The sequence below is a fragment of the Brachypodium distachyon genome, chromosome 1 (assembly GCF_000005505.3).
Source record: "Brachypodium distachyon strain Bd21 chromosome 1, Brachypodium_distachyon_v3.0, whole genome shotgun sequence".
Classification (NCBI taxonomy): domain Eukaryota; kingdom Viridiplantae; phylum Streptophyta; class Magnoliopsida; order Poales; family Poaceae; genus Brachypodium; species Brachypodium distachyon.
The window spans coordinates 53,029,592-53,055,538 of record NC_016131.3 but is presented as its reverse complement, the minus strand read 5'-3'; the positions used below and the strand labels follow the sequence as shown (position 1 = coordinate 53,055,538).

At 41.2% G+C, this 25,947-nt stretch overlaps 2 protein-coding genes across 12 annotated transcripts; one reads left to right on the top strand and one right to left on the bottom strand.

Moving 5' to 3' along the window:
• Window positions 1-581: 581 nt before the first annotated feature.
• Window positions 582-25,231, bottom strand: LOC100839628 (DNA-directed RNA polymerases II, IV and V subunit 11). Of its 11 annotated transcripts, none has more exons than XR_002962325.1 (9): window positions 25,080-25,231; window positions 24,671-24,758; window positions 24,279-24,368; window positions 24,117-24,195; window positions 23,910-24,005; window positions 21,778-21,840; window positions 12,642-12,883; window positions 1,508-1,689; window positions 582-859 (listed from the first exon to the last, which is right to left on the bottom strand). XR_002962325.1 is itself a non-coding variant. In XM_024457653.1 (7 exons), exons 2-6 carry the CDS (start codon window positions 24,721-24,723, stop codon window positions 21,796-21,798), a joined length of 363 nt encoding a protein of 120 aa, XP_024313421.1. In that variant the 5' UTR covers window positions 24,724-24,758; window positions 25,080-25,231; the 3' UTR covers window positions 582-859; window positions 21,778-21,795. The 11 variants fall into 11 exon arrangements, 6 of the variants coding, with proteins under 6 accessions (XP_024313421.1, XP_014753605.1, XP_024313419.1 ...); XR_002962328.1 differs by lacking the exons at window positions 582-859; window positions 1,508-1,689; window positions 12,642-12,883 and adding exons at window positions 17,807-18,193; window positions 18,293-18,403; window positions 18,709-18,964; XR_002962326.1 differs by lacking the exon at window positions 12,642-12,883.
• Window positions 16,835-17,720, top strand: LOC112270028 (probable glutathione S-transferase GSTU1). Its single transcript, XM_024457650.1, has one exon. It carries the CDS (start codon window positions 17,276-17,278, stop codon window positions 17,687-17,689), a length of 414 nt encoding a protein of 137 aa, XP_024313418.1. The 5' UTR covers window positions 16,835-17,275; the 3' UTR covers window positions 17,690-17,720.
• Window positions 25,232-25,947: the final 716 nt, after the last annotated feature.

The window sequence follows — 25,947 nt, the reverse complement described above, 5'->3', positions numbered from 1 at the left end:
CCCCCCCCCTCACACGCGCGTTGGTGCGGAAAATTTTATTTGCATGTTGCACATGATGCTACGAACAAATGATAATAAAATGATCAAAAGCAAAAGAAATTTGAATATTGTAGAACCAAATGACACGTATGCAACAAAATAATAGGAGAAATTTTGATGTGCATGAACATCAACTATTTCAGGGAAATAAAAAAAAGCTATGGGAATCAGCATGTTCGCAATTCTTAGAAAGATCGACATTCATATCATGAAAATAAGAGTACTTGGTGAAATAATTAAGTTAAATTGGGTCTTAGGTGCTAAAAGATTCAATTTTAGAAGGTGCCACCAAAATGAGTTGCTTGTGGGTTGCGTGATGCATCACTAGAGGCTCGGGGCGCATGATGAATTTGATGGTACTTCCTGCTTCCTAGTTTATTTGGTATTGCCTCCTTCTTAGAATCTATACAATTACGCGTCCCTTATTTTGGGATGTACGGAGGGAGTACAATTTGTTACAAGTGCACAATACATGGCTTCAAAGATAAAACTATCTTGGTGTCAAAGACAGTACTATCTTGTTCTCTCACACAACCAAAATATGATTACATAGCTGTTGCCAAAAAGTCCAAACAAAGTATTGTGACAAAGCCATACAGAAGTTGACCCAAACATACAACCATATGTATATAGACACAATAACAAGCAATCGAACGCGGACTTTAGGATTTGCCTATCCCAAGTTATAAATCCACGTCTTATTGTAAATCCAAAACAACAAACAACACCATGGAATAGTTGCACATCTTCTCGTATGGGGCTTGCAACCATCCAAACAAGCTTCATCAAATTACTGGATGGCGGTACCAGTCGCTTTAACCTGTTTATATATGATAATTAATAAATGAAACTTCATTGTAGCATTAGCTAGTTACTCTATACTTTTAAAAATAGATGACATATTTTTACTTTGCACAATATTTAATTTCTAAATTTTACTATGATTGACTTTTTAAATGAACGAAAATACATGCAAATACACTGATGTAACATTTGTGCCAACTGGCAAATAGACCTAGGAAGTTTGTGTGTTGTAGAAAATAGTGACATGAGGAAGCGTGTAACAGGAGCAAGACAACAGTTAAAAAAAACCCGGAGCAAGACAACAGTTATACCAACAGTAGAGTGTTCACAGTTCTTCTAATGAAGAGTGAAGAGCAATATTTGCTTAATTGATGTCAATTGACCGAGAAATAAGACAAGAGTGAGTATTTCAATAAGGCACCAAAATTAGATGATATAAAAATTATTATCATATTTAAATAGTAACTATTAATTTCAAAAGTTTGTGGAGTACTCCCTCCTTCTAAATATGTAAGGCAAACATGGAATTTTATAGACTTTCACAAACTATAAGATTAGTGAGGTTATTGTGATGCAATAGTCATATCGGATTTGTATTGAAAAATATTTTTCTAATGGTCCATTCTCATATGGAGATTTCGTTCTTAACATATGTTCTACTTACTGCTGCCGGGGTGTAAAATGCGTGAATATCAGCTTGTCTATAGCTCTCAACGTCTGTGCTCCTTATTAGCTTGTGCTTGATGGTACCATCTGCCCTGGCCAATTCTCCGGTCCCACCAACAATAGCCCACTTGATCCTCTGCACCGGTGATACCCATTGCTTGAAATGCTGACCCATTAAACCTATTTCACGTGCACACATAATAATAATATTACATATAATTGTTTCAGAGAAGCTTCAGCAATTGCGAGTCGTTCATCCGATACATAATAAGTGTCGGAAATTTAGTACTTTCTCGAGACTTATTATGGACCGGAGGGAATACATATTTGCCGTTGGAAATAGACGCTAAAATATATAGCTGGCACCCTCAAAGACTATGCTGAGAGAAGGGAACCAGGCATCCCTGCCCTGGCCAGCCTGCACATGGCCGGATGCCTCTTGCATGGGCAACGACAGTGGCGCTGGGTAACGGCGCATCAAGCACGGCCCAGTTGTTGACGACGATGGTGCCAAACCCAATAGGCTGCGACGAGTTAACCATCTCTACTTGGTTCCGCTCCGTTCCCTTGCCGATTTGGCGCAAGTACAGGGTCCACTTTCACTGCGTTTCGCAACGGGTGGGGCATGAGAATGATGGGGTGATCATGGCTAGGATGACACTGCTGGAGACGAGTAGCAGGGACAGGGCAGTTTTAGGTGAACCGGCCATGGCTCCGGGGGGAAGAGAGGGTCGATCTAGCTATGCTTAGACGCTTGTGTGCTGTGAGCCTGTGATTCTGTGAGAGACAAGTGGAGATGAGGGTTCTATTTATAGCACTTCAAGGAAAGTGTAACCGTTAAATATCCTTGAAGACCATCGAGGGGGTTAGTCAATTTTTTTTCCCTTTTCTGTATTGGTCGGCCTTTCGAGGAAAGAACAGTTTTTCCATGCCATTTATGATTTTATAGGGTATGCAAGAGGATAGGAACGAATAATGTTGCGCCATTTGCTACGACCTACCGTTTTTGTTTTGTAAGAAAGAGATGAGATAAACAAGTCTGCTGGACCGGCCTTAATATATCTCTTAAGACTAGCATGCATGAGATTTTGTTATTCTTTTTGCAGCTGGCAGCTCAGCTCCTGGAGATAGCGCCGAGATGCATGCACTTCAAGGGCCATCTTGCCAAGCAAATTGATACTGTGTCGACTTGTCGTGTTTGAGCCATTTGCAGTGTCGCGTTTTCGCTTCCTGGAAACACCAGCGGCGGCAGTCAGCCATATATAGCGCGGTACGGGGCGAGTACGTGACCGCAGCGTGGTTCTAGGGCGAGTATTTTACTACTCACTCTCTCTCATGTTAAATGATTTAAATTTGTTTAAAAATAAACGTGTGTGTCTCTATATATATATATATATATATAAATCAAGTACTATTCGTTTCCAATGTCATATGCATGAAGAGGCAGAACTACCATCTTGTATCATTTTATTACGTAGGTATTTGGTCGAGCTTTTCAAATCCAAAGTCAAGATGAGATACAATGAAGGCCAGCGGCAGGTGCAACAAGAATCAAACATCCATGCATCTGAGAGAGAAGGATTTCAAGTCTACTTTCCAACAAATCAAACGGCACATGACTCGGAGCTTGCTAGAGAAAGATATCACGAATTAAATTTGAATCCGATTCGGATCCGAGCTGTCAGAAGACCCGAATTTGTTTTAATCACCCAGGCTGCATCCAGAGTCCAAATTAAACAAACAAATACTTGTTGGAAATATAATTTCGAGCCCTTTCCAAAGGATTCGGCCCCACCAGCAGATTCGACGCGAGCTGACCGTGACAGACAAAACAAGCTGACGAATCTGTTTTTCTGTTTCCTAACGAGTTGTTGTGTTGTTAGGTAACTTAGAGATATGGTTCGATTTCGGCCCCATGCCCAAGTTGGCCGAAAATCCATCTTCCTCCTCCTTTATATACCTCATGAGCCCCCTTAAGGAGCCTTGGGTTTTGTTTAGTTAAAAATTAGCCATCGCTACTACTTCGTGTAATCGTGTGTGTCGATTAGACCACCTGCTTTACCGCTTTTGGAACACCAACTTATCGTCTCTTTGAGACATTGGTTTGGTATAGTATACTCGCAATTTCAGATTGCATCTGCTATTTATCTTGTTCTTACTTGTTCTTCGATTGCTGGCAGGAACAAAGACCTTCGTGGTGAGGTTGATCGTGCCCCTGCGTGATCACTATCCCTCTGAAGTTGGTGTATCGATTGCTAAGGCGCTGCCTTCTAGGCCGTAGTCGGATCGTCAACGTCACCTCCTACCAAATCAAGAGTTATCAATCTCATCGAAAGATCGGGCCACCCCACCCTTATCACGTGGTATCAGAGCTTAAGGTTGCTCGGTGAGATCTTTCAATTCATCCTTACTTTAGATCTGTTTTACCCATCGTCCAGAAAAAGCCAAAAAAATTTTAGATTAGTTACCTTTGTCCTACAACCAATCTGAGCCTTGCAATTTTCACATTAGTATTTGCATTGTTGAATCTTTGCTGCATTAATCGTGTCGAGTTGCTGGATTAGATTGGATCGTTTTTCAGATTTTTTTTCTACTAGATCGAACTTGGTTGTTGTTTTCTTGTTCTTCGTGTGACGCAGGTTCCCTCATCAATCTTCCGCCGCCAATCTCCCTGCCACACCACCTCGACGCCTTCAATCCGTCGCTGCCACCATCATATCTTCGTCTCCATCGGTTTCGTTTTGGATCACAGTTTCCGTCCGTGCCTATTTCGTGTCCGAGTTCAATCGAGAGTGCTTTTGGAAATTGTTTCATAATAGATTGAGTTTTGTTTAGAGATCAAGTTGTTCGGAAAGTTGTGAAAAAAAAGAAAGGAAAGAAAAGAAAGGAAAAAAACGAAAGAAAGAAAGAAAAAAAAGAAAAAAAAGGAAAGAGAGAGAGAGAGAATTAATTTCGGATCCAACCTCGAGGAGAATTTTAGTTCTGAGTGGGTTTGACCCGTGTTAAGCAAAACGGGCATATCTTTTGCATACCAACTCAGATTTGGACGTTCTTTGACTTTTTGGAAAGCTCACGACGAGGCGCATCAGGAAATATCCAGGGCTTGTCCTGCACTTTGAACCTCAAATTCGGCTTCTAAGGTGGACTTTCGGAGCTTCCAAGTTTTTGCATCCGTTTTCCGGCGTCGGTGCAGTCCGGTGTTTCTCAGTTTTCTCCACCGTCCGACATCCGTTTTGAGTGATCTTGCCCTTACCGGAAAGCTTGTGTCGATATGCTTCTAACCCATGTTTTTCCATATTTTTCTGAATTTTCCTTATTGTAGCCTTTGCTGTTCTTCGACAGACCGACGTACAGTTTTCCGGTCCTTCTTTTGCGTGAGTTTCCGGTGTTAAAAAAAGGAAAAAAGAAGAAGAAAAGAATAAGAAGCCAAACAGAAGGCCACAAAAGAAGAAAAAAAGAAAAAAAATCCAAGGGATTTACTTGTTGTGCCATCTTTTGATCTATATATATTCCTACCTTGTTCAGTATCTAGGCTTAGATTATTTCTGTAATTCGTTTTTATCGACTCCAGCAGCTAGGACTAGCATTATTGAGCATATTTTCAACTTTGAATTGCTGATTTGATTATTTGCTATTCCTTGCTACTCACGAAAGCCTCCAAGCTCCACAGATTCTACACCTATGTTGGTTTGTTACCGAGGCATCAATACATTTAATCTTCGAAGGGCTTGATCACGCCGCTGGCCATCACCTTCCCGTTGCATGGTAAGAACTTGTAAGAACTTGATTTTTAGCTTGAGAGTTGAGTGACTTGTAGCCACATCCTATTAGTTGATAGGAACATATTCCTGTGTTTTGTTTCTTATCTTATACTAACCATGACAGGACTTACACGAAGAATGGAAAATAGGTCTATGCTATCAAGTGACCGACATGAGCGTTTTTCACCACATCCATCCTCCACGTCTCTTGTTGACATTGGCAAGGCAACGGTATATCACAATCCTTCTAATGCCATTAATAGTTTTGGCCCTTTCTTTGATGGAAATAGTGACGCCGAAACTTATATTGATTGGGAAATAGCTTTAACTGAACAACTCATATGCTTCCATGTACTAGAGAGTCGCAAGGTCCAAATTGCTATTAGTAAATTTAGTTTTGCTGCTTTATCTTGGTGGAGTGAGATAGTTAGAGAAAAGAAAATACCAAATACTTGGGCTGACATGAAGAAAATAATGAGAGAAAAATTTGTTCCTTTGAATTATGCTTTTAACTTGCGTTTGAAAATACGACGTTTGACACAAGATGATAAAACTGTTGATGATTACTACCACGAGTTCCAAATTTTAACCTTGCGGGCTGGTTTAGATGAAACTGAACAAAGAAAAAGGATAGGTTTTATTATGGGCTTAATTTTGAAATTTCTTACGTGATTGAATCTGAAGAATATGACTTTCTATTGTGTTTGCTTAATCTTGCTCATGAAGCTGAGAGGAAGTTACAAAAGAAGGTCTACTACAAATGAGTCGAGCCTACAAGGTAATGATAAAGATGATTGTGTTGCTGAACAAAATATGACATGTGATGAAATAAATGAGATACCCGTTGAATTTTCTTACTGATTTGAGTGCACCTACTGCTGAAATTAACTCTTCTAATGATTTGAGTGCACATATTAATTTTGATATTGATGAAAATGAATCGTGTGAGCAAATAATTAATGCTTTGGGAGCAACATGTGAGATAGATAATTTTGATTTAGGTTGTGTCGAGTTAATTAAACATGGAGTGATTGATAAGGATCCACCTATTAATTCTTTGTGTTATATTACACTTGATAGAGCTATGTATTTATCACATGCAATAGATGAAGTTTTTAAGTTAACAATTTCAAAATCTTTTGCTAATGCTCATGGATACACTATTCAATTAATTGGAGAACATGATGTAAACAATAACTTTTTGGTCCATGAGATTTACATTGTTTGTGATAACTTTCTTGATTTGAGAGAAAATAATATGCTGCATATGCTTAACCATTTTGATATGACCTCCAATGTTGGTGTTGATTATTTGCCAAATAGTTGTTTACATGATTGTTTGAATATTAGTGTCTTCACTTGCTCTAAATTGCAGCATCTTGTAATAACTATTTCGGATACTATTAAATATTATTCTCCACTGTTGGGATGGTATAATGGTGAGCCGTGCAAACCAAATACATGAATTTTTTTCACTTATATATGCAAACAATATTGTCAATCTATTTGCTGGAATGTTATTCATGACGATTCTTTGACTAATTACTTCACGAGATTTTGTTATAAGATATTACTTGTGAAAGAAAGGAGATGTTTTAAGATTGATGACATATACATATACCATGCACACACTTTGTCTATTTTGTCAGTCTCTTTTCAGCACAAACGACACCGAGGACGGCTTTCCTTTCAAGAGGATGATATGGACATGATGACCATGGATACGACCTTCGGCACCCTCAATTCTATAGTATTCGATAACATTTATAATCAGGTGAAGTCAAGTACTATTTGTTTTCAATGTCATATGCATGAAGAGGCAGGGCTACTATCTTGTATCATTTTATTACGTAGTTATTTGGTCAAGCTTTTCAAGTTCAAGGTCAAGATGAGATATAATGGAGTCCAGCAGGAGGTGCAACAAGAATTAAACATGCATGCATCGAGAGAGAAGGATTTCACGTTATCACTAACGAGATAACGTGAGCTCCGCTGCAGGCAACTCAGCCATCTGAGATCCTAGCTTCCCTTTTGCATGCATGTAAATTGTTAGAGCTACATGATGCTGTTAGGTGCATGCATGCCTTGCTAGATGCACACAGCAATGAAAAGATCATCGAGGGTGTTTGTCTTTTTTTTCCTTTTCTGCCTAGCTTGGTCAGCTGGGCGCCTGGGCTTTGAAGGAAAGAACAGTTTTTCCATGCCATTTATGATTTTATAGGGCATGCGAGAGGATAGGATTGAATAATGTTGCGGCCAAACATGAAACCTACCGTTTTTGTTTTGTGAGAAATAGATGAACATGTCTGCGCTGGACCGGACTTAATTAATGTATTTCTTAAGACCAGCATGAGGGATTTGTCATTTTGTTATTCTTTTAATTTGCAGCTGGCACCTCCTGGAGAATGGGTAGAAGATTAATCCATATAACCATTGAACAAATCGATCTTCTACAGCGCGGCAGCGGCAGTCTGCCACAGTGCAGCACGGGACGATTACATGACAATGTGATTGTAGCTGGGGCGAGTATTTTTTGAATTTCTGAAGGTCTTCCGCATCATAGAGCACGAGCTCCAAACGTCCGCGGTCTGTCAATTTATAAACCGGTAATGTCAATTATTTATGACAGGAGTAATATAAATTTATACTTTATTCAGCTGGAATTGCTTGTCGCAGATTTACAAAGTTGTACTAAATCTGCGATATATAATTCCGGCCCGAGAGAATACTAATACTCTAGATTAGTTTTTTTAGGGAACTCTACATTAGGTCCGATTATACCATGCATGCGTCCTATTCCCCAGCGGGCTGTACTGGCCCTCGCTAGGCCTCAATGGGCAAGTTTATGACCTAACTGTTTTTTTCTTCTTCTGAAAACCGTCAAGGATGTTCCTTTATTTCTTGGCAAAAGCCTTCTCCTGTTTCTTTTACACTACTCATGTCACGTATACAAATTCCCTATCAATGTCAAATAAATTTCATAAGAACTTCAATCTCATTTGTGATATTTTTGCAAACCGTCTAAATTATACTCTCTCTGTTTCTAAATATGTATACATCTAGGGGTTGTACTAAGTCAAACCACATCAAGTTTGACCGATCTTATAGACTAACATATGCAATACCAAACAAATGCAATATGAAAAGGTGTGGCTATTTTTCAATTGCCTGATTTTTAAGCAAAAGGCCTTAAATCTCAGTTGTCAGAGCCAACGCTCCTCTCACACGTGTCCAACAGCTAAGCACGCCTACTGATTTCTAACTAAAAGCATGTGACTTCTCAATAGCGAGACCTATATGAAAATATACTTAATAGTATTTTTTGTGATCTCTGACACTTGATTAGTAATGCGTCCGTTTTGCGTCAACTTAGAGGATTTTCGACGTGTCAGAAATAAGTGATCCCGTAGTAGTCTAATGATACTAGCTAGTTTGATGTTGCATATGTATGTTTGTGATTTTCTTCTACAAAGTCGATCGAAGTTGACAAAATTTGACTTAAGAAAATTCTCCATATGTACAGATATTTAGACACAAAGGGAGTAGAAAATTCTCCATATGTACAGATATTTAGACACAAAGGGAGTAGACGACAGTTGACAGGAATCCCATATACCTCTTAGGTTGTTGTCCTAATTATTAATCTTATCACACACATAGTTGGATGTGATTGGAGTCCCTAGATGCAGCAGATCCGTGCATGTGTGTGTGAAACCTTGCAGATGCTGCCTTGGAGAGGAGATAACTAAAGAACGACGACTGCTATCAAACCTTACCCGACCTCGCTTCGTCTCCCTAGAGGCGACACGGGGAGCCCCAGCCCTAGCGCCGCCAAGCTCCCTTCCCGTGCTCCGCCTCCAAAGGGGTTGGTCGGGGCGGATTCGTGGCCGGCGTCTCCTCGTGGCGATCGGCGTTCGTTTGGCGCAGCAGGTGGCATGCCTGACGTGCTGGAGATGATGCGAGGGCTCCGCACGTGCCGTCGTGGGGACTCCGGTGCCCGGTAGCAGGCTGCAGTTGTCCAGGGTGGCGGCATCCGCCTGGATCTTAGGCTCCTCGCCTGGATCTGGGTTGTTGCGTCTCCTCTGGTGGCAGGCTCGACGTTGGCCGACCTGGGGTTGTCGGGTGGCGCCCCCCATGGTGGTCTGAAGCTCCCCTCGCCGTGTGGGTGGCTTGCAGCTTAGATCCCTGCTGCTCTTTTCCCCTTTGTCCATTGCTGCTGTCCCCTGCCATGGATGGGTGGAGTCGAGTGAAATCTCGGGCGGGCGTGCGCCGGCTCTTGCAATGTCGTCGCCTGCGGGTGTCGTAGCCCTCTTTGAGACATTGTGATGACCTCTCCCTCAGATCGGGGTGAAAACCCTAGGTCCCTTGGACCGGGCAGCGGCGGCACGTTTGTGTCGCTGGCTCCTTGGAGACAGTCTTGGATCTGTGAACTCTTTATTGGTGGGGTGGTGTTGGTGGATGGCGGGTAGCGGCCTTTCCTGGCTTAGTTCTTCGATTGTCGTCGATTATGTGTTCGTGCTTCGCGACGAGCTTCGTGTTCCTGATGTTGCATCGGCTGTTCGGTGCCTTTCGACGACGTGAATGGCCAGCTTCTTTTCGCAATCCTCGGGGTTGTCCTGCGGTGGTCAAGGTTCATGTGCACTGAGGCCTCGGCTTCGCATTGCGCTTCGACGCAGTCTCGGTGATGTGAGGTCCTTCGATCACGCTTGCTACACTCATTGTCCTGTTGCATGTGTGTTGCAATGTCTCGGTGTTGTGTGGCCTTTCGATGGCATAAGGAGTTCTCCTCTAGCGATGCATGTGTGTTTTATTGTGCCATTGATCATTGTGTAAGCCATCTCAAATTGTTTTGTTATTTTCTGTAACTCTTCTTCTTAATTAAATGAAAGCAGCGCCGCTGACTTTTGGTAAAAGAAAAAAGGGACTGCCAGCTTAGCCCGGCCACATTTCCTGATTCATACATGCATGCAGCCTAGCCTTTTTTTTTTCTTGTTGAATTCATCAATGACGACAGGTTTCAGATTACTAAAATTTAGAAATTGCACAAGAAACTTTATCCGTGATTTAAAAAATTATGCATGATTCCAAAAATTGCACGCAAAATTTTATGCACGCTTCTAACTGCACGTGAAATTTTGTGCGCGATTCTAAAAATTGGACGTGAAGTTTTGTGCTCGATTCTAAAAATTGCACGTGGAATTTAAGCCGTCCGAAGGGCAATATCCAATTGGACGTTTCAAAATCCAAATTTGCACACGAAAAACATGTGCAATTTTAGCCGTCCGAAGATGCAATATCCAATTCCACATTTCAAAATCCAAATTTGCACACACAATTTCATGTGCAATTTTAGCCATCCGAAGGTGCAATTCCAATTGTACATTTCAATATCCAAATTTGCACACAAAATCTCACGTGCAATTTTAGCCGTCTGAAGGTGCAAGATCCAATTGTGCATTTCAAAATCCAAATTTGCACCCAAAAAACCATGTGCAATTTTAGCTGTCCGAAGGTGCAATATCTAATTGCACATTTCAAAATCCAAATTTGCAAAAAAAAAACATGTGCGATTTTAGCCATCCGAAGGTGCAATATCGAATTGCACATTTCAAAATAAAAAATTTCACACAAAATTTCACGTGCAATTTTAGTCGTCCGATGGTGCAATAAATCTTTGTGTCACATTGAACGAGGAGTCAACCGAGATATAAATCCCGTTCTTAAAATTGGAACTGCAAGTAAGAGAAAATAAGAACAAAGAAAATAGACAAACGAAGAAAAAAACTAAAAAAATAGACACAGAGGAGTCGAACTCACAACGTCCACAAGTGACGTGAGGTACTAACCATCAGGCCAAGTAGAACATCACAATTTAATTCAGTCGTCGGTCTATGTATCCTATCTTTGTAACTGAACCGACTAAGAAACAATATTTCTCGGGCGACTGAGCCGTAGCAAATGTGTTATATAGGTGTGTATGAATTGACAAATGAAGAAAAGCTAACAACGTTGTATTGGATGAGGCGTAAAAACATAATAGTTGAATGTAAATAAGTTATGTATTAATAAGTGTAATTAAACACCCATAGAACTGACAACCAAAAATTCAGAGAACCGCAGGTACACCCTGAAACGCTCGAGCGTTGATATAAAAATAAAAATAATAGAACCAAACCAAAAAAATTACGATCAAAAGAAAACTAACTAGCTTAGAAAAGGAAAACCTGCACACATCTCCAAGCACATTCAATGGTCCAGACAAGTCGAGTACAAAGAATTGAGAAAAGGAAAACCTGCACACATCTCCAAGCACATTTAATGGTCCAGACAAGTCGACTGAGAAATATAGATTCTCAGTCGCCAGACCAAGCAAATTCGAAGAAAAAAAGAACGTAAGACAAGAACCAAGGAGTAAAGGCCAAACACATCAACTTGGTTCTTCTAGAGTCCAACTAGGAGTAACTAAAACCCGCTTTGCCCTCGATCGCCCCCTTATAAAAACCCTCCACTGAAACCACTAATTCATCTACTCCACATTCCTTAATGTTGGTTGATCTGGTTTAACCACCGAAATAAATGCCATAGATCACGCCCTCAATTAGAGGGGCATTGATTTAGGGAACTGATAACAGGGAGGGCCATAAACCAACGTTTATGGCCTTAATCCTGCACTAATCACGCCCTAATCGGGGGCACTAACCAACTCTGGTTTCGGCCCCCCGTCGTGCAGCACCACATATAAAAGGGGTAGGTGGCTCCCTCACGTTGACTTGTTCACGAGAGGACCTCGCCAAAACACAACAACCCATAGCGATCCCTACCGATTTAGGGGGCGCTGAAGCGTAACCGTAGCCAACGACCACGCCGTCCACTCCGGTACAAGCCAGAGAGACGCCTCTACCTGCGTGGTATGACGACCTCCACTGCTATGACTACGGCTCATTGCCCCAACTCTACGACTACGTATGTCATCCTCCAGTATGATCTTCCCCTAATCGCCACTGTTCTTATACTCTAGTCATGAGCAATAGCATGCCGATGTTATTCTCCTGAAGCTTAAGTTCTAACAATGGTATCAGAGCCATAACTGGTCATATTAGAGTCTAATATTTGATTAGGGATTATTTAATCTGATTAGTGCTGATAATGTCTAATTAGATTTTTGTTAATGATGGATTAGCATTGTTAATCAAGTTTTATGCTAATGTAAATTGGATTGGTATTGTCGTGGGATTTATGGGCTCATACATGTTCTGTTGGCAAGAAAGTAGAAAGAGGGGAATGTTTTTCAAATCCCTAGAATTTTTCCCCAAATCCCGAACCCTATAAAGGCTCAAACAAAGTTTTCGAGATACATTTTAATGGTTTTACCTCACGATGATGTTCGACGGGTTGAACTCCTTATGGATGGAGGCTTGCGTAGTCTTGGATGGATAGATGTTCGTCCGCCACCGAAAGAACGACGACGCCGGTGGCCATGCTCGACGGAGGAGCGCGCTGGACTGAGTCCGCCGCACGCTGCTCCGGCGAGCGCCGCCCCCGCGCCGTCTAGAACGCCGCCATGGTCGCCGTCCACGTGCAGGTCGTCGGGCGTGCTGCCGTCTCGGGTGGATCTGGAAAAAACGGGAAAGAGAATATGGCTAGGGTTTTTCAGCCGGATAATTTTGTTCACCCGCGGTACGATCTGAGGCGTCTGACTAGATTGGACGGTCCAGATGGCTGAGGAAATGAAGTTGGGCCTTCGGGCGAAAACATGCCGAATCTGGCCACGGGCTTCGGCCCAGGATAAGTTAGCCCACACATAAAATAAAAAAAAGGTTCCGCTGCGCACTGTGCGGGGTAATGACATGGGCCGGCCCAGTTTCGATCATATTGTAGTTTTATCACGTTTTCTTTTATTCCAGTGCATAAAATGATGTTTAATTGATGGTTTGCACTGTTCACTAATGAAAATGGCCCGAAATTTAACTGATGCACATTTAATTATTTTGAGTAAAGTTGAACCAACGGGACACTTTATTTAGATTTTTTCTTTGTTCTATGTTGATAATCATTTTAGGCATCAAGTAATGATTAAATTCTAATGTTGAAACTTGATGTATAATTTGAAAATGTTGGCTCTAAATTTTTTCCTAACCAACGTTGTTTTAATTTATGAGTCATTTCCAAAATGTTGATGCTGAAAATGTTGTTCAAACAAACTAAAATTTTCTGTAGGAAGTTTCAGTGGATTGATTAATGTTAATGTCAATATTAATGCTTGCATCATCTTTTCATATTTTGTATATGCTTAAATTAATGATGAAAGTCTATGATAATGTCATGTTATGTCATTTTATTAATTTCTATGGTCATATATAACTACTGAGTTAATGTTGATATCATTATTATGACATTTCTTAATAGGATCATGTCTAATGAGTTGATGTGGACAAACGAAAATGCTAATTGTCGCGGGGTTCGGTTTTCCGCACCGCACTGTGCGGCCTAATAATGTTGAGCCAATATGCTAAAGTATCATGTTGGTGTATTTATGCCTTTTGGCATGCACTTTCTAATAGTCCATAAAGGCTCATAATGATGTTGACTAAATTTGAGTTAATTCTCTAAATGAGGAAGGTTTTTATGTTTTAAGTAATTTTAATGTCATCCTTAACATCATGGTCTTACTTATTGTCATTTATTTGGCAACTATCATTCACCAAATATTATTATTTGGTCAACACGGATGTAATTTGATATTCAAATTTTTGGAGAAATCTTTATGATTAATACAAATGTCATTTTCACTGTGATTTTAATCTAATGCTTTTTCGATGAGATGTCATTTTATCAATGTTGACGCTGATGTCCAAAATGAATGTTAGTTTTTGTACCATGTCATTGAAAGGTTAATGATCAGTAGCAAGTTATGAATGTGTACAATAACATCATGGATTCCATCATATTATTGTATTATATTAATGATGACTATTAATTTAGCAAATGTCCTTACTGATCGTTATCTAATTTTAAGTTTTTCTAGTCAAAACGAAAGCAACAGGAAGTTTTGGTTAGCGATAATGTTAATGACTAGATGTTCTTATGTCATATGATAATATTCTGACCAACATTGATTATTGTCATGTGTCTATTGTCAATAGATTAAGTTCTTTTCTGTTTTCTACCCAATGGTGATACTAGAGCAATAACTAAAATCAACATAAGGATGCTCCCATAGCTTCTGTTGCCATAGCTTCTATTGCCAATGATGTTTTTTAATGATGATGTTATGATAAAAAATGGGAATAAACTCTTATGTCACTTAGGTGTAATTAATTAATGTTTATATTGGGTATGGGGGAGCAATCCCTAATTCCAAGAATGCTAATGTGAATATTTCTCCTCCATTGAGGACTACTTCAAGGGCTTCCTCTCCTTGGAGCCAAATTTCAGGATATTTCTTTATGTTGAGTGAATATGGTGTCGTTGTGCACATTGCTGATGCAAACTAAGGGGACTAAAGTTGAAGCAATTGAATTTATACACTTATGTTACGAGATGACTTATGTTATTACTGTATGTTCCTAGTCACTGGAGAAACTTAATTTGTGTCTCTTTAATGGATTGCATTGATTCTAAATGTACCAAATGCTAATCTCGTAATGAGGTATGACAAGTTCTGCCTAAACCGAATGAACTTTTGTAATGATTATGTGTGCTATGACACAATTAAAGATATAAGAGAAATTAATAATGAGACCTTTTTGAAATTATGGTTATGACCACATTTCGAGGGGGAGAATTTTTTCAAATCCTTTTCCATTTGGATTTGGGATAGCATTGATGAATGGCTCCAATTAGGATGGAACCATTGAGAAGTCTTACTTGGAGCATGAATTCACCAAGTCTTACTTGGAAATGGATATAAAAGTCACACTCCTTTTATCATGTTATAATATGTACTTTCTTATGAACATTATGAGAATCACACATGAATCTTCAAGTGGAAAGTTTGTCAATATTATGTGGATTATGATTATATTTCTGACCAACGTCGTTTATAATCATGTGCCAGATTCCATTAAGTTCTTTTCCATCTTCTGCCCAACGGTGTGGTGGATCAGAAATGGAATGCATATTATCAGGATTTTGAATTATCTTTACCAAAATAAAGATGTCATAGGGAACCTCGAGCCTATGAACATAAATCTTGGGCAAGCGTTGGAACAATAAGATATGGGGGAGTAAGCTTCACCACTTTACGTAGATGAAATCTTATTGGCATGCCAATAAACTTTTATCTTATAATTATGAGATAAAGAATCTTTGTGATCCTCGTACTTTTGTTGTACTGAGATTCAACAAGTTGAAGGTCCAAAGGAGTATAAGTCATATTATGATGACATACATTGACAGAATACAAAAGAGAAACATTATGCACTAGTACTCTATCTTACATGCTACTAAAGTAGGGGCAATAAAGTTGGATATTTCAATGTCCAAGGAACGATTTAAAACTGATCAGGTAATGCCGTTTCTTAACGCTTCAGCTGACAAGAAGCTATATGTATTCAAGTATGAATGGTCCCTAACTATATATGACCGGGATAATTGGCAAATTTATATAATGAATTGAGAATTGGACCACGGAAAAGCCTTTGAAAATGCTTGCGATACACGCAAGGTAATAAAAATTAACATGCTCAATAACAAGAAGTCTGTTAACCTCGATATCTCGGGTTACCTAGACATTGCTTTCGCGAGGTGTGTGGATATTAAGGTTTCCACGTCATGTTACATCCTCACCCTCGCATATGGTGGAGCTAAATCGTGGAAAGGCTCCAAAGGACACTCATGGCATCAATAATGATGCGAACTATTTTATGGCATGTTAAGAGGTTATTTGCAGGTTGTATGTCGAAAGTATTTTCTCGAAACCAAAGTGGTAGACAGCATCTCAAAACCATTTGATACTGCGATAATGAACCCGCAATTTGCTATGCGAGTAACAAGTCAAATGGTGTTTTGCCAAAACCATTGACAATATGTTTCATGCTGTGAAAGATAGAATCCAGGATCAATCCAATAATATTAAGCATAAGTATGATAGATATGCTTTTGGATCCGCTAACTAAAGGCTTACCAATCACTATTTTTATGAGAATGTTGCCGGCATGGGACTACTGGAAGCCTAATGATCCTGGAATTTTGGGCACCGCTAAAAGGAACCACTCCCAATAAGAATAATGTTATCTTTTGAAACAGGTTGGTATACTATGAGTATTGAGTTTCAAAGACATTTCATTGGTCACCTTAACACCTTACTTTGGTACATTATTCCTGCGGAAAAGGACAAATGTGAATAAACCTAACGATCAAGGGGGAGAATGTTGGTTGATCCGGTTTAACCATCAGAATAAATGCCATAAATCATGCCCTCAATTAGAGGGGCGTTGATTTAGGGAATTGATAAGAGGAAGTGCCATAAACCAACGTTTATGGCCTTAATCCTACACTAATCGCGTCCTAATCGGGGCACTAACCAACTCTGGTTCCCCCCCCCCCCCCCCCCGAGCGCCACATATAAAAGGGGTAGGCCGGCTCCCTCACGTTGACTGGTTCGCGAGAGGACCTCGCGAAAACACAACAACGTCCCTACCGATTTAGGGGGCGCTGAAGCGTACGGGAAGGCCGCCGCAGACGACCACGCCGTCCACTCCGGTACAAGCCAGAGAGACGCCGCTACCTGCTTGGTACGACGACCTCCACTGCTGCGACTATGGCTCACTGCCGCGACTCTACGACTACGTATGTCATCCTCCAGTATTACCTTCCCCTAATCGCCACTGTTCTTGTACTCTAGTCATGACCAGTAGCATGTCGATGTTATTCTCCTGAAGCTTAAGTTCTAACACTTAATACTTACAGTTCCATACTTCCATCACCAATGAGCAAACTAACCAAGCAGCTACAAGCACTCACCCAAGCTTCGTCGCCTTTCCTCGCAACAGCAGCAGCAGAAAATGGCGGATGTGGTGCTGCTGGACCTGTGGGTGAGCCCGTTCGGGCAGCGGTGCCGGATCGCGCTGGCGGAGAAGGGCGTGGCTTACGAGTACAGCGAGCACGAGCAGGACCTGTCGCAAAAGAGCGTGCTGCTGCTGCAATCCAACCCCGTCCAGAAGATGATCCCCGTCCTGCTCCACAGCGGCAAGTCCGTCAGCGAGTCCCTCCTCATTGTCCAGTACATTGACGAGGCCTGGCCCGAGACGGCACCGCGCTCCTCTCCCCCGAGATCCCTGCGCCCGCGCTCAGGGCCGCTTCTGGGCAGACTTCATCGACAAGAAGGTGCATACGTACCACACGTCAAATTTCTTAATTTGTGCAATATCATGAATCATGATTCTAAGCTCGATTTTGGTCATGTGGTTTGCCGTTAGAGCTTTGGTGCCTTAGTAATAGAAGTGGAGTAATAAAATTGTACTTGAATTTTAAGAATTTTATCCGTCAAAATGATTTCTCATACTAGTATTTAGGTTCATCAGGGGTTTAGAGCATCTCTAGATCCCGTATATCGGACCGATTCTTAAAATAACCGATATTTTACGGTTTGGTCGGAAAAAAATGTCCTGTACATATCCAGCATATCCATGAAATCCCTAAAAAAATTCGGATCCCCTGTTGCTATTTATTGGGATTCTGTGTTCGTTTTCCTTTTAGCCCGCGCATTTTACATGAGCTTCCGCCGCTTGTCGCCTCCAATTTTTCGTCACCGCCATCGTCTCCGTGTTGCCGGTCTGGTATTCCACCATTCCCCGTGGCTAGCCCGCATCCCAAGGAGGGGATCCCTTGGTTATTCAGACCCCTTCCGCCCGGAGAACTGCCGAGCCAGCAGCTCTGATTCGGCCGTGCCACACCGCTTCCTTCGTTGGTTTTTCGAGCGCCTACGAGGTAAATATGCTCGATTTGGTCATCTTCAGATTTGGGGATCTTGCAAATGACAATTTGTTCATGTTCGGATTTGGGGATCTCGCAAATTGTACATGCGGTCGTTCTTGAGCTCCGCCGCACACCAACTTTTGGAGGAATTGCAAACGTCTGCGCTCATCCGGAGCATTCTCCTGACATAGGATTAAGTCGTGCTTCGGCGACACCTATTACAAAAATATTCGTCATAAGACCGTTGTATACACCCACCCATATACTAAGTGTTGTTCGAGTGCGACAACACTATTAATTTTCATAATTAATAGCTCAATGGTATTAGCAATAATTAAAATGTGTTATACAATTAATACATACATCATTGAAGCAATATTATTTACGAAGGACGTTTTATTTAGCAGATTGGATGGCTAAGATTTTTGGGATCAACAACAAATTCATAACTCGAGTTTTAAATAGTAGTACAGATGATTAGAGAAATTCTGATTTCAAGTCTAGAATATAGAGTGATTACCCGGAGAACATTTTTTTTGGCAGCTGGGAGAACATCTAGTAGCATGTGCAATTGAAGACAGTCTGAACTGGAAACCCGAGAGGTTGGATCGAACGTCGAGGAGATGCATCTGACGGCTTCAAAGTTCAAACGTTTCCTGCCCTGTCGCCTAACAGGCATCTGCATTCTGCAGGTCCGACGATCCTAGTCGTCGTCGTAAAAGACCTGTCACCGTCAAATTCATGTAGAGACTCGGACTGCGGATGCTGATAGGCACCTGCGTTCAGACATAAGAAACCGATGAAAGCTGAGCGGATGGGTCCTCCTAGTCTCGCTCTCGATCGCCTTCATGCTTTAAACTCAAGAAATGGCCAGTAAATTGAGCAAACTTTTTGCAACATGCCCACTTGCCATTGCCAATTAAGTTCTTCAAATAAGCTCATCCTTCCCCTCCGCAGAACAGCCGAAGGGAGGGCGGTAGCTATGACTGTTTTTTTAATCGGTACTGCAGTAGCTCTTTGGTTAGGTATTGGAGCAACATTACCCATTGATAAATCCTTAACTTTAGGCCTTTTTTAGGTATTTTTCAGGTTGATTCATTCAACCGTGAAGTACAGACGCCTTTTTTTAGGCGGTCGACATCCATTATGCGGCATAGGTGTTACATCGCGTATACAACTTAAGCGCACACCACTTTTAGCAATGGCTCGTAATGCAGCATCTCTTCCACTACCAGCACCCTTTACCATAACTTCTGCTCGTTGTAAACCTACTGTACGAATAGCATCGACTGTTGTTCTTTGACCAGCATAGGGTGATGCTTTTCTTGAGCTTTTGGATCCACAAGTACCCGCAGAGGACCAGAAAACCACTCGACCTTGTGGGTCTGTAACAGTTATAATGGTATTGTTGAAACTAGCTTGAACATGGGGTTAAAAATGGAGACCACGGCACTTTCCTTGCCGGGCAACGTCGGCCAGCTCGTCTGCTCGGAGTACCGACAACTCCGTGGCTTCGGTGTCCGAGAGTGGATGAAACAGGTCCGGGAGCTGGCCTACGACGCCGAGGCCTGCGTGCACCTTTACATCTTCTGCGTCCGCTGCCATCCCAAAGACCGCTTTCTCGTTTGGTCCAGACACCTCTCCACGCTCTTCCCTCGCCACCGTCTGGCTCGCGAGATCGCCGCCCTCCGCAATTTGGCTATAGCATTCTTGCTGCAGTTGTTAGTTCCATTACTTCACGTTTTCAGATAGATTATTTGAACATAGCATTATTGCTGCAGTTTTTGGTTCCAGTATCTACATTTCCAGTCTTCAGTTTGATGGGCTGTTTTGCTATGTACTATACCTTTTCAGATAGATTATGTGAACGTAACATTGTTGATGCAATTGCTGGTTGCAGTATCTAAATTTGCAGTCTTCAGTTTGATTGGTTGCCATTCTATACATATACAACTCCAATCACGTGGTACTGATTTCTCCCCATGTCTTCTTGGTTTGTGTCTTTTTCTTACAATTTTGATCCTTTTGGAGAGAACTATGATAATGGGGAACAGAGAATCACACATTTGAAACTGCAACTAAACTTAATTATCATTCCTACATGAGCAAACAAACACGAGCTTAATGGTCAAAATCTGACAAGGACTTATTTTACCAAGCATTCAAGAAATCAATCACTCTGGCAACTATTTTCGTTTCAATGTTTTTTTGGCTTTTATCTATTTATTATGGTCCAGGGTCTTCAACAGTTTGGTAGTGATTTGCAATGATAAACAATTATTCTCTGATAAGACCTGTGGTTATCCGAGGAAAAAAAACGAGGAGAAAAAGCATCCAGTGCAAGTTCATGATCAGATACTGCATCGCTCGAGTGGTCCAGTCTTGTATTCTGATATGTGATTTTGCTCAATTTTATGCTTCTGTTTGATAAACATTGAAATAAAATTAAAAAAAGGAGGTAATTTCTCAACATCGAAGATTTGCCGTTAGATGTCAATAGTACACATAAACAAGTGGTTCATCGACTTAAGGAAACCCTGGAAAGGAGGTATTTTTTGATAACGACTCTGTTTATGTTTGAGATTATTTCACTAACCTTACTATATATTCTCTGTTCTCAGAGTGTGCTAGAAGATATCATCAACGACGATAAGAGAATGGTTTGAATTGGCGGGGTAAAGAGCAGGCCACACAGGGATTGGGGGTCAAGGCAGGGAGGGAGCCTATTTCTGCAAATGCTGATAAACTACCTTGATGTATTTGATATGTACTAGCACTGTATTTAATAGTGGTAAAAATATTCAGGTCTCATGATTCCCATCCTAAGATCTCAAGGCAATTTTCCGTGCTAGATATTTTTGCTCACTGGAGTACTGTATATACTGATGCAAATTGTACATTAACTAGGCTGAATACAACTTTATTGCACTGACTTTTTGCTGTGCCTGGAACCAGGACATAGGGGTAATGTGATTTAGTTGATGCATCATAAAAGGCCATGTGTTCTTCCGAAAATGTACATATTTCCCGTTGTCCTGATTATATGACAAAACTGGAACAATAAGAGGTTTTCAAAAATGAGTAATATGGGGAAAGTTTCATGGTTGTGTGTAAAGAAAAACAAACACATCAAAACATGCGGATAATAGAACGGACAAATACAGAAAGGGTCTAGCTCCTTTCCATTTGCTCGCGCGCGGCGAAGCGCGCGTATAAAGCTAGTGCAAAACTAAAGCTGGAGTTTCTAGAAGAAAGTCGGTTCAAAGCTAGAGTGAAATACGATAATCTACTTCATCGCTTCCACTGCTGTGTTCTAATAAAGCTGTAGTGGCAGCGGTTTAAACCTTGTGTTTTGTCAAAGCAATGTAATAAAGCTGGCGTTTCTAGAATTTGGTATTTCTCTTCTTCTTTTTTTAAATGGATGTGCCCACGGCTGTTCATTGTCTTGTACCATTTTGCAAGCTAGGCACAATTAAAGTTTCTACAAGTTCAGGGATCAGAGACTAACATCATCTTGACATCCCTCAACTATTTTCTTACAGCAATTCAGACATCCAATATAACTAAAAGGAAAGTTTCCATGACAGACCTGCAAACACCCACTGCCCTAGTAACCCTGCTTCATCCTTTCCTCGAAGCGGTTCTTCTCATCCTGGAAACAGAAAGCTCAAAAACTCAGTAGCGTATAACTACAATACACATTAAACAGAAATGCAAAGAAATGTCTGGCATGCCTCTTCCAAAGATGAAAAAGAATGTTTGTAAGGAGTAACTGCCATGTGTTCATATGCATTCACAAAGTTAGATTGAACAAAAACTTATCCAATAGATGAATTCAGACAAACAGCAAGTTGGTTGGGCCATATGAACTTGAAGGACATAAAATGTAGCTCGAGAAATTTACATACAAAGATCAGAGTCCTTAGTTCCTTATAGTGGTGCTATATCAGTTTGTACAATCCCAGCAAAAAAAAAATTAGTTTGTACAACGCCAGCAAAAAAAAAATCAGTTTGTACAAAAGAATATGAGAGGCACAGGCAAGCATCATGCATCATAGTCTCATGAAGACCATCTCCCATTGGCAACAAGAGAAATTCCAGGAAGTCCAAAATGATCAAGATTCAGGTGGTTGATAAGTAACGACTGAACCCAGAGGAACCAATTATGTTTTTCTTGTTATCTTGAAGACTAACATAACATCTAAAGGTTTGATTGCCAGTGGAGACATCTAATGATCCAAAGGTTGCTGCAGATGTAAACGTGGCTGAAGATTCATAAAGGAGCAAGTCGCATGCCATTATATTGTTTACTATCGTATTGTTACCTAACGTAATATCATGTCATCATAAACAAGGCTTTGTTACCATCCATTTTGCCTTTACAATTTTAGAAGGAAAGTTACTTCTCTGAAAGTGGCATGTCTGTTTGAAAAATAATGAACATGTCCGTGTCAGAATATTACCAAAGCACTAAAATTACCAAAGCACTAAAATAATTGCAGCATTCAGATCCTTCAGACTGACAGAATCTTAACAAGCTAAAACAAAATTTGGCAACATCCCATTCTACTACATATTCTTCCATGGTTTATGTAATATCAATCTGATTTTTGTTGTTGTTTACTAGCAATCTCTTGGCCTTTCAGAAGCGGACATGCGAGTGGTTTCTGCTGATGGTAATCAGAGAGATCCCTTCCTTAAAAAATATATATATCTATATATAACTACAAACTGAGAAAGAAAGTCACATCTACCAGAAAAATGATGCGGCCTAGAAAACAGCAGCTGATAGCCTGGTACTAATGTTTATGAGAATAGACAAAGTATCTACATTGCTCTAGGTAGTAACGTAACAAGTTCTACATAACGAGCAAACAATCATGGTAAGTTGAGACTTCACCGTACTACTACTATTTATTAGAGTTAGAAGATGTCGTCCTTTCCCAACAGCAACAACAAAACATAGCACTAGCAAATATGAATTGGCAAATTTTTGCTGATGAACATGCTAATTATCTTAACATATTTAGTTCATCAATTAGTATATAATATCTATGATTATTATTGTAACACCCTAGGTATCAACCCTCCCTGGAATGCTATCACACTACAATAGAATCTACGTATGAGAAAAGGCTATAAACTTTGGCAAAGTCTCCTTTGGTTATACAAGGACAACCATATGATCTAAACAATGACAAGCAATTAACAATATGTCATACTACCTCCTAGAAAGCGTGAGTCAAACTTTTCAATCATTGACCACTAATTGATAAATAATTATTTAGATTTGTTAGATAAACATTGCACCATTAGATTTTTCTTGAGAAATAGTTTTACGTCCTACAAAGTGTGGAGTCAACCTTTTAATCTTTCGCAACTACTCCCTCCAATCCTACATTCTTGTCGTTGTTTTAGTTCAAATTTAGGATCAGAGGTAGGAACTAATAATTTGTAATTGCATAGACTAAAGGTCAACGCTACTCAATGGAGACTGCAAAGTCTAAACGTCATCTATTTTGGAACGAATAGAGTAAGAAATAACATCCATGTGGTTTATATATAAAGCACTAAGAATCTCAAGTAGACATTTAACCAAAACTACTGCAGTGATTGTGCGGACCAGAGAGGCCAAACACTCACACTAAGTAATAACTGAACCGAGCAATATACATACGACTTTTTAGCAAAAAGAATTATAGGTGATGACTAGAAACAGACCTCAAAAGCTTGTTTTAGGATCTCAAGCTCCTTGTCCAGATCATCGATCCCCTGTGTATACGCCTGCGTTGGGGAGGACTGGCTTGCAGTATGGATCTGCCCACAAAACAGAACACGAGAATAGTCTTTTTCAGAGAAAACATGAGACTAGTTGAGTAAACCATATCCCAACAGAAAGAAATGGAACAATTGTAATTTGCATCCTACCCTAACAATGATCTTGTACTGAAGGGGGTGAGGAAGCTTATAGCCAGCAAAGAGCACATTTGGGTCCCTGTGCAGCTGCCTGCAGAACCCCACAGGTGCAGAAAAATTAAAAGGGACGAACATAACCAAGGACGAAAAGACACAAATATTATTTCTACTTACATGCGAAGGATGTTGCCGATGGTGTGGTCCTCGCGTTCAATAGTGAATGATGCAGCATTCATAATCTTCGTATCCTTCTCAAATGACACCCTGCAGTACAATAATCAGGACTACAACCATGACCTCGAGTAACAGAGCAACAAGCAGAGACCACTACAAACCTTGGTCAAATTCCAGAAGCAAAAAGTTTAAAGCAGGCAGGCATCATATCTTCATGTCAAAAGGTTCACATAAACAGAAACAAAATGACATGGTAAAAAAAAGGGTGGATTATTCAGTGAAACACGAGTCTCTGCTCCTTTTGAAGAAAAACACAAGACGGCCCAACAAAAGTTCAGTTGAAACAGGTACATGAATAAATCTTGGGCAATTGTTGGGTAGTGTAGACTCACTTCTTTGTGCCCTCAGGCACGACAAAGCGCTCGTAGCGGTCCGGTGCATTCATCTCCGCTCAAATCTTGGCTCCGCTCTCTCAAATTACTGCAAAAGCATGGTTCATTCGACCAAAAGGTCCATTTCACAAGTCAGATTTTTGCCTCCTGAATTGATACCGAAATCGTTGCCCTTGCAGTGAAGTAGAACCCCATCAAATCTAACAACTGAATGGGTAAAACAACGCGACCCCCATCACACGGGCGGGAGGACCCAGTAGCGCAAGGTAGGGCGCCCGCCCTACCTTGATTTTTGCCTCAGTTACGAATTGGAGAAGATTATGAAACGGGGATCTAAAGGGCGGAATCCGTTCGTGGGGTGATGGGAGGAGAAACGGTCGGGAGCGAGAGAATCGAAGGGGAGATCAACCTGCAGTGGAGGCGCTCGAGCGAGGAGGAAGACGAAGGGGGATCGGGCGCTCGGCAGCGGGATGAGTGACGGCGCTCGCGCGAGGAGGAAGAAGATCCACGGAGCGAGGGGGCTGTGGGGCTCGGCAAGGAGATGGGGAGAGGCCGAGAGGGGGTATAGCCTTTTTTTTAGAGGAGGAGAGGTGGCCATCAGCTCGGCCCGGTGGCCTGGCCCGGTCTAGGCCCAGGTGAAGCCCCGACTCCTTTAGACCCAGACACGCCATCGTATAACTGGACCAACTACTTAGAAGTAAATGAGAATAACACGATTACTAATAATGTTTATAATAATACATGGATGAAAAAATGACAAACTCGTGCTAGATGTCGTAACCCTTGCATCAAGTTAAGACAAAATTATTAAATCGTTGTTAGATGTACATTTGTTCGGTTTGTTGTACTATTGGCCCGTGGGGTCCCACTGATACGGGACGCATGGCTCACCAGTGACGAAGCCCCGTCAGGAAGGCTACCCGGGAAGCGGCGAGTCCGGGAAGCCTGCCTCGAGGAGACGGCCTTTGGCGAAGTTAAAGATGAGGGCCGACTACAAGATGCTCCCGGGCACCCCGGTCCCCGGGAAGCCGAAGGAACGCCTCGCGGCACTAGCAGGTGCGCTAGCCGGGAGGGTGCACCCGCGCAACCCGCGCTCAGACATGCAGGCGGGACCCGCAGAACAGTGAAGACAAGACAAGACGACGGGCATAGTGCATTTAATGCACCAACAAGAGTCTTATCAGCAGGCCTATTCTTGTTGAGCAAGGCTAGGGCGACTACCCTAAGAGCCATTTTTTTCTACCGTGTACAGTGGACCAGGCGCTGCATGGCGTCCA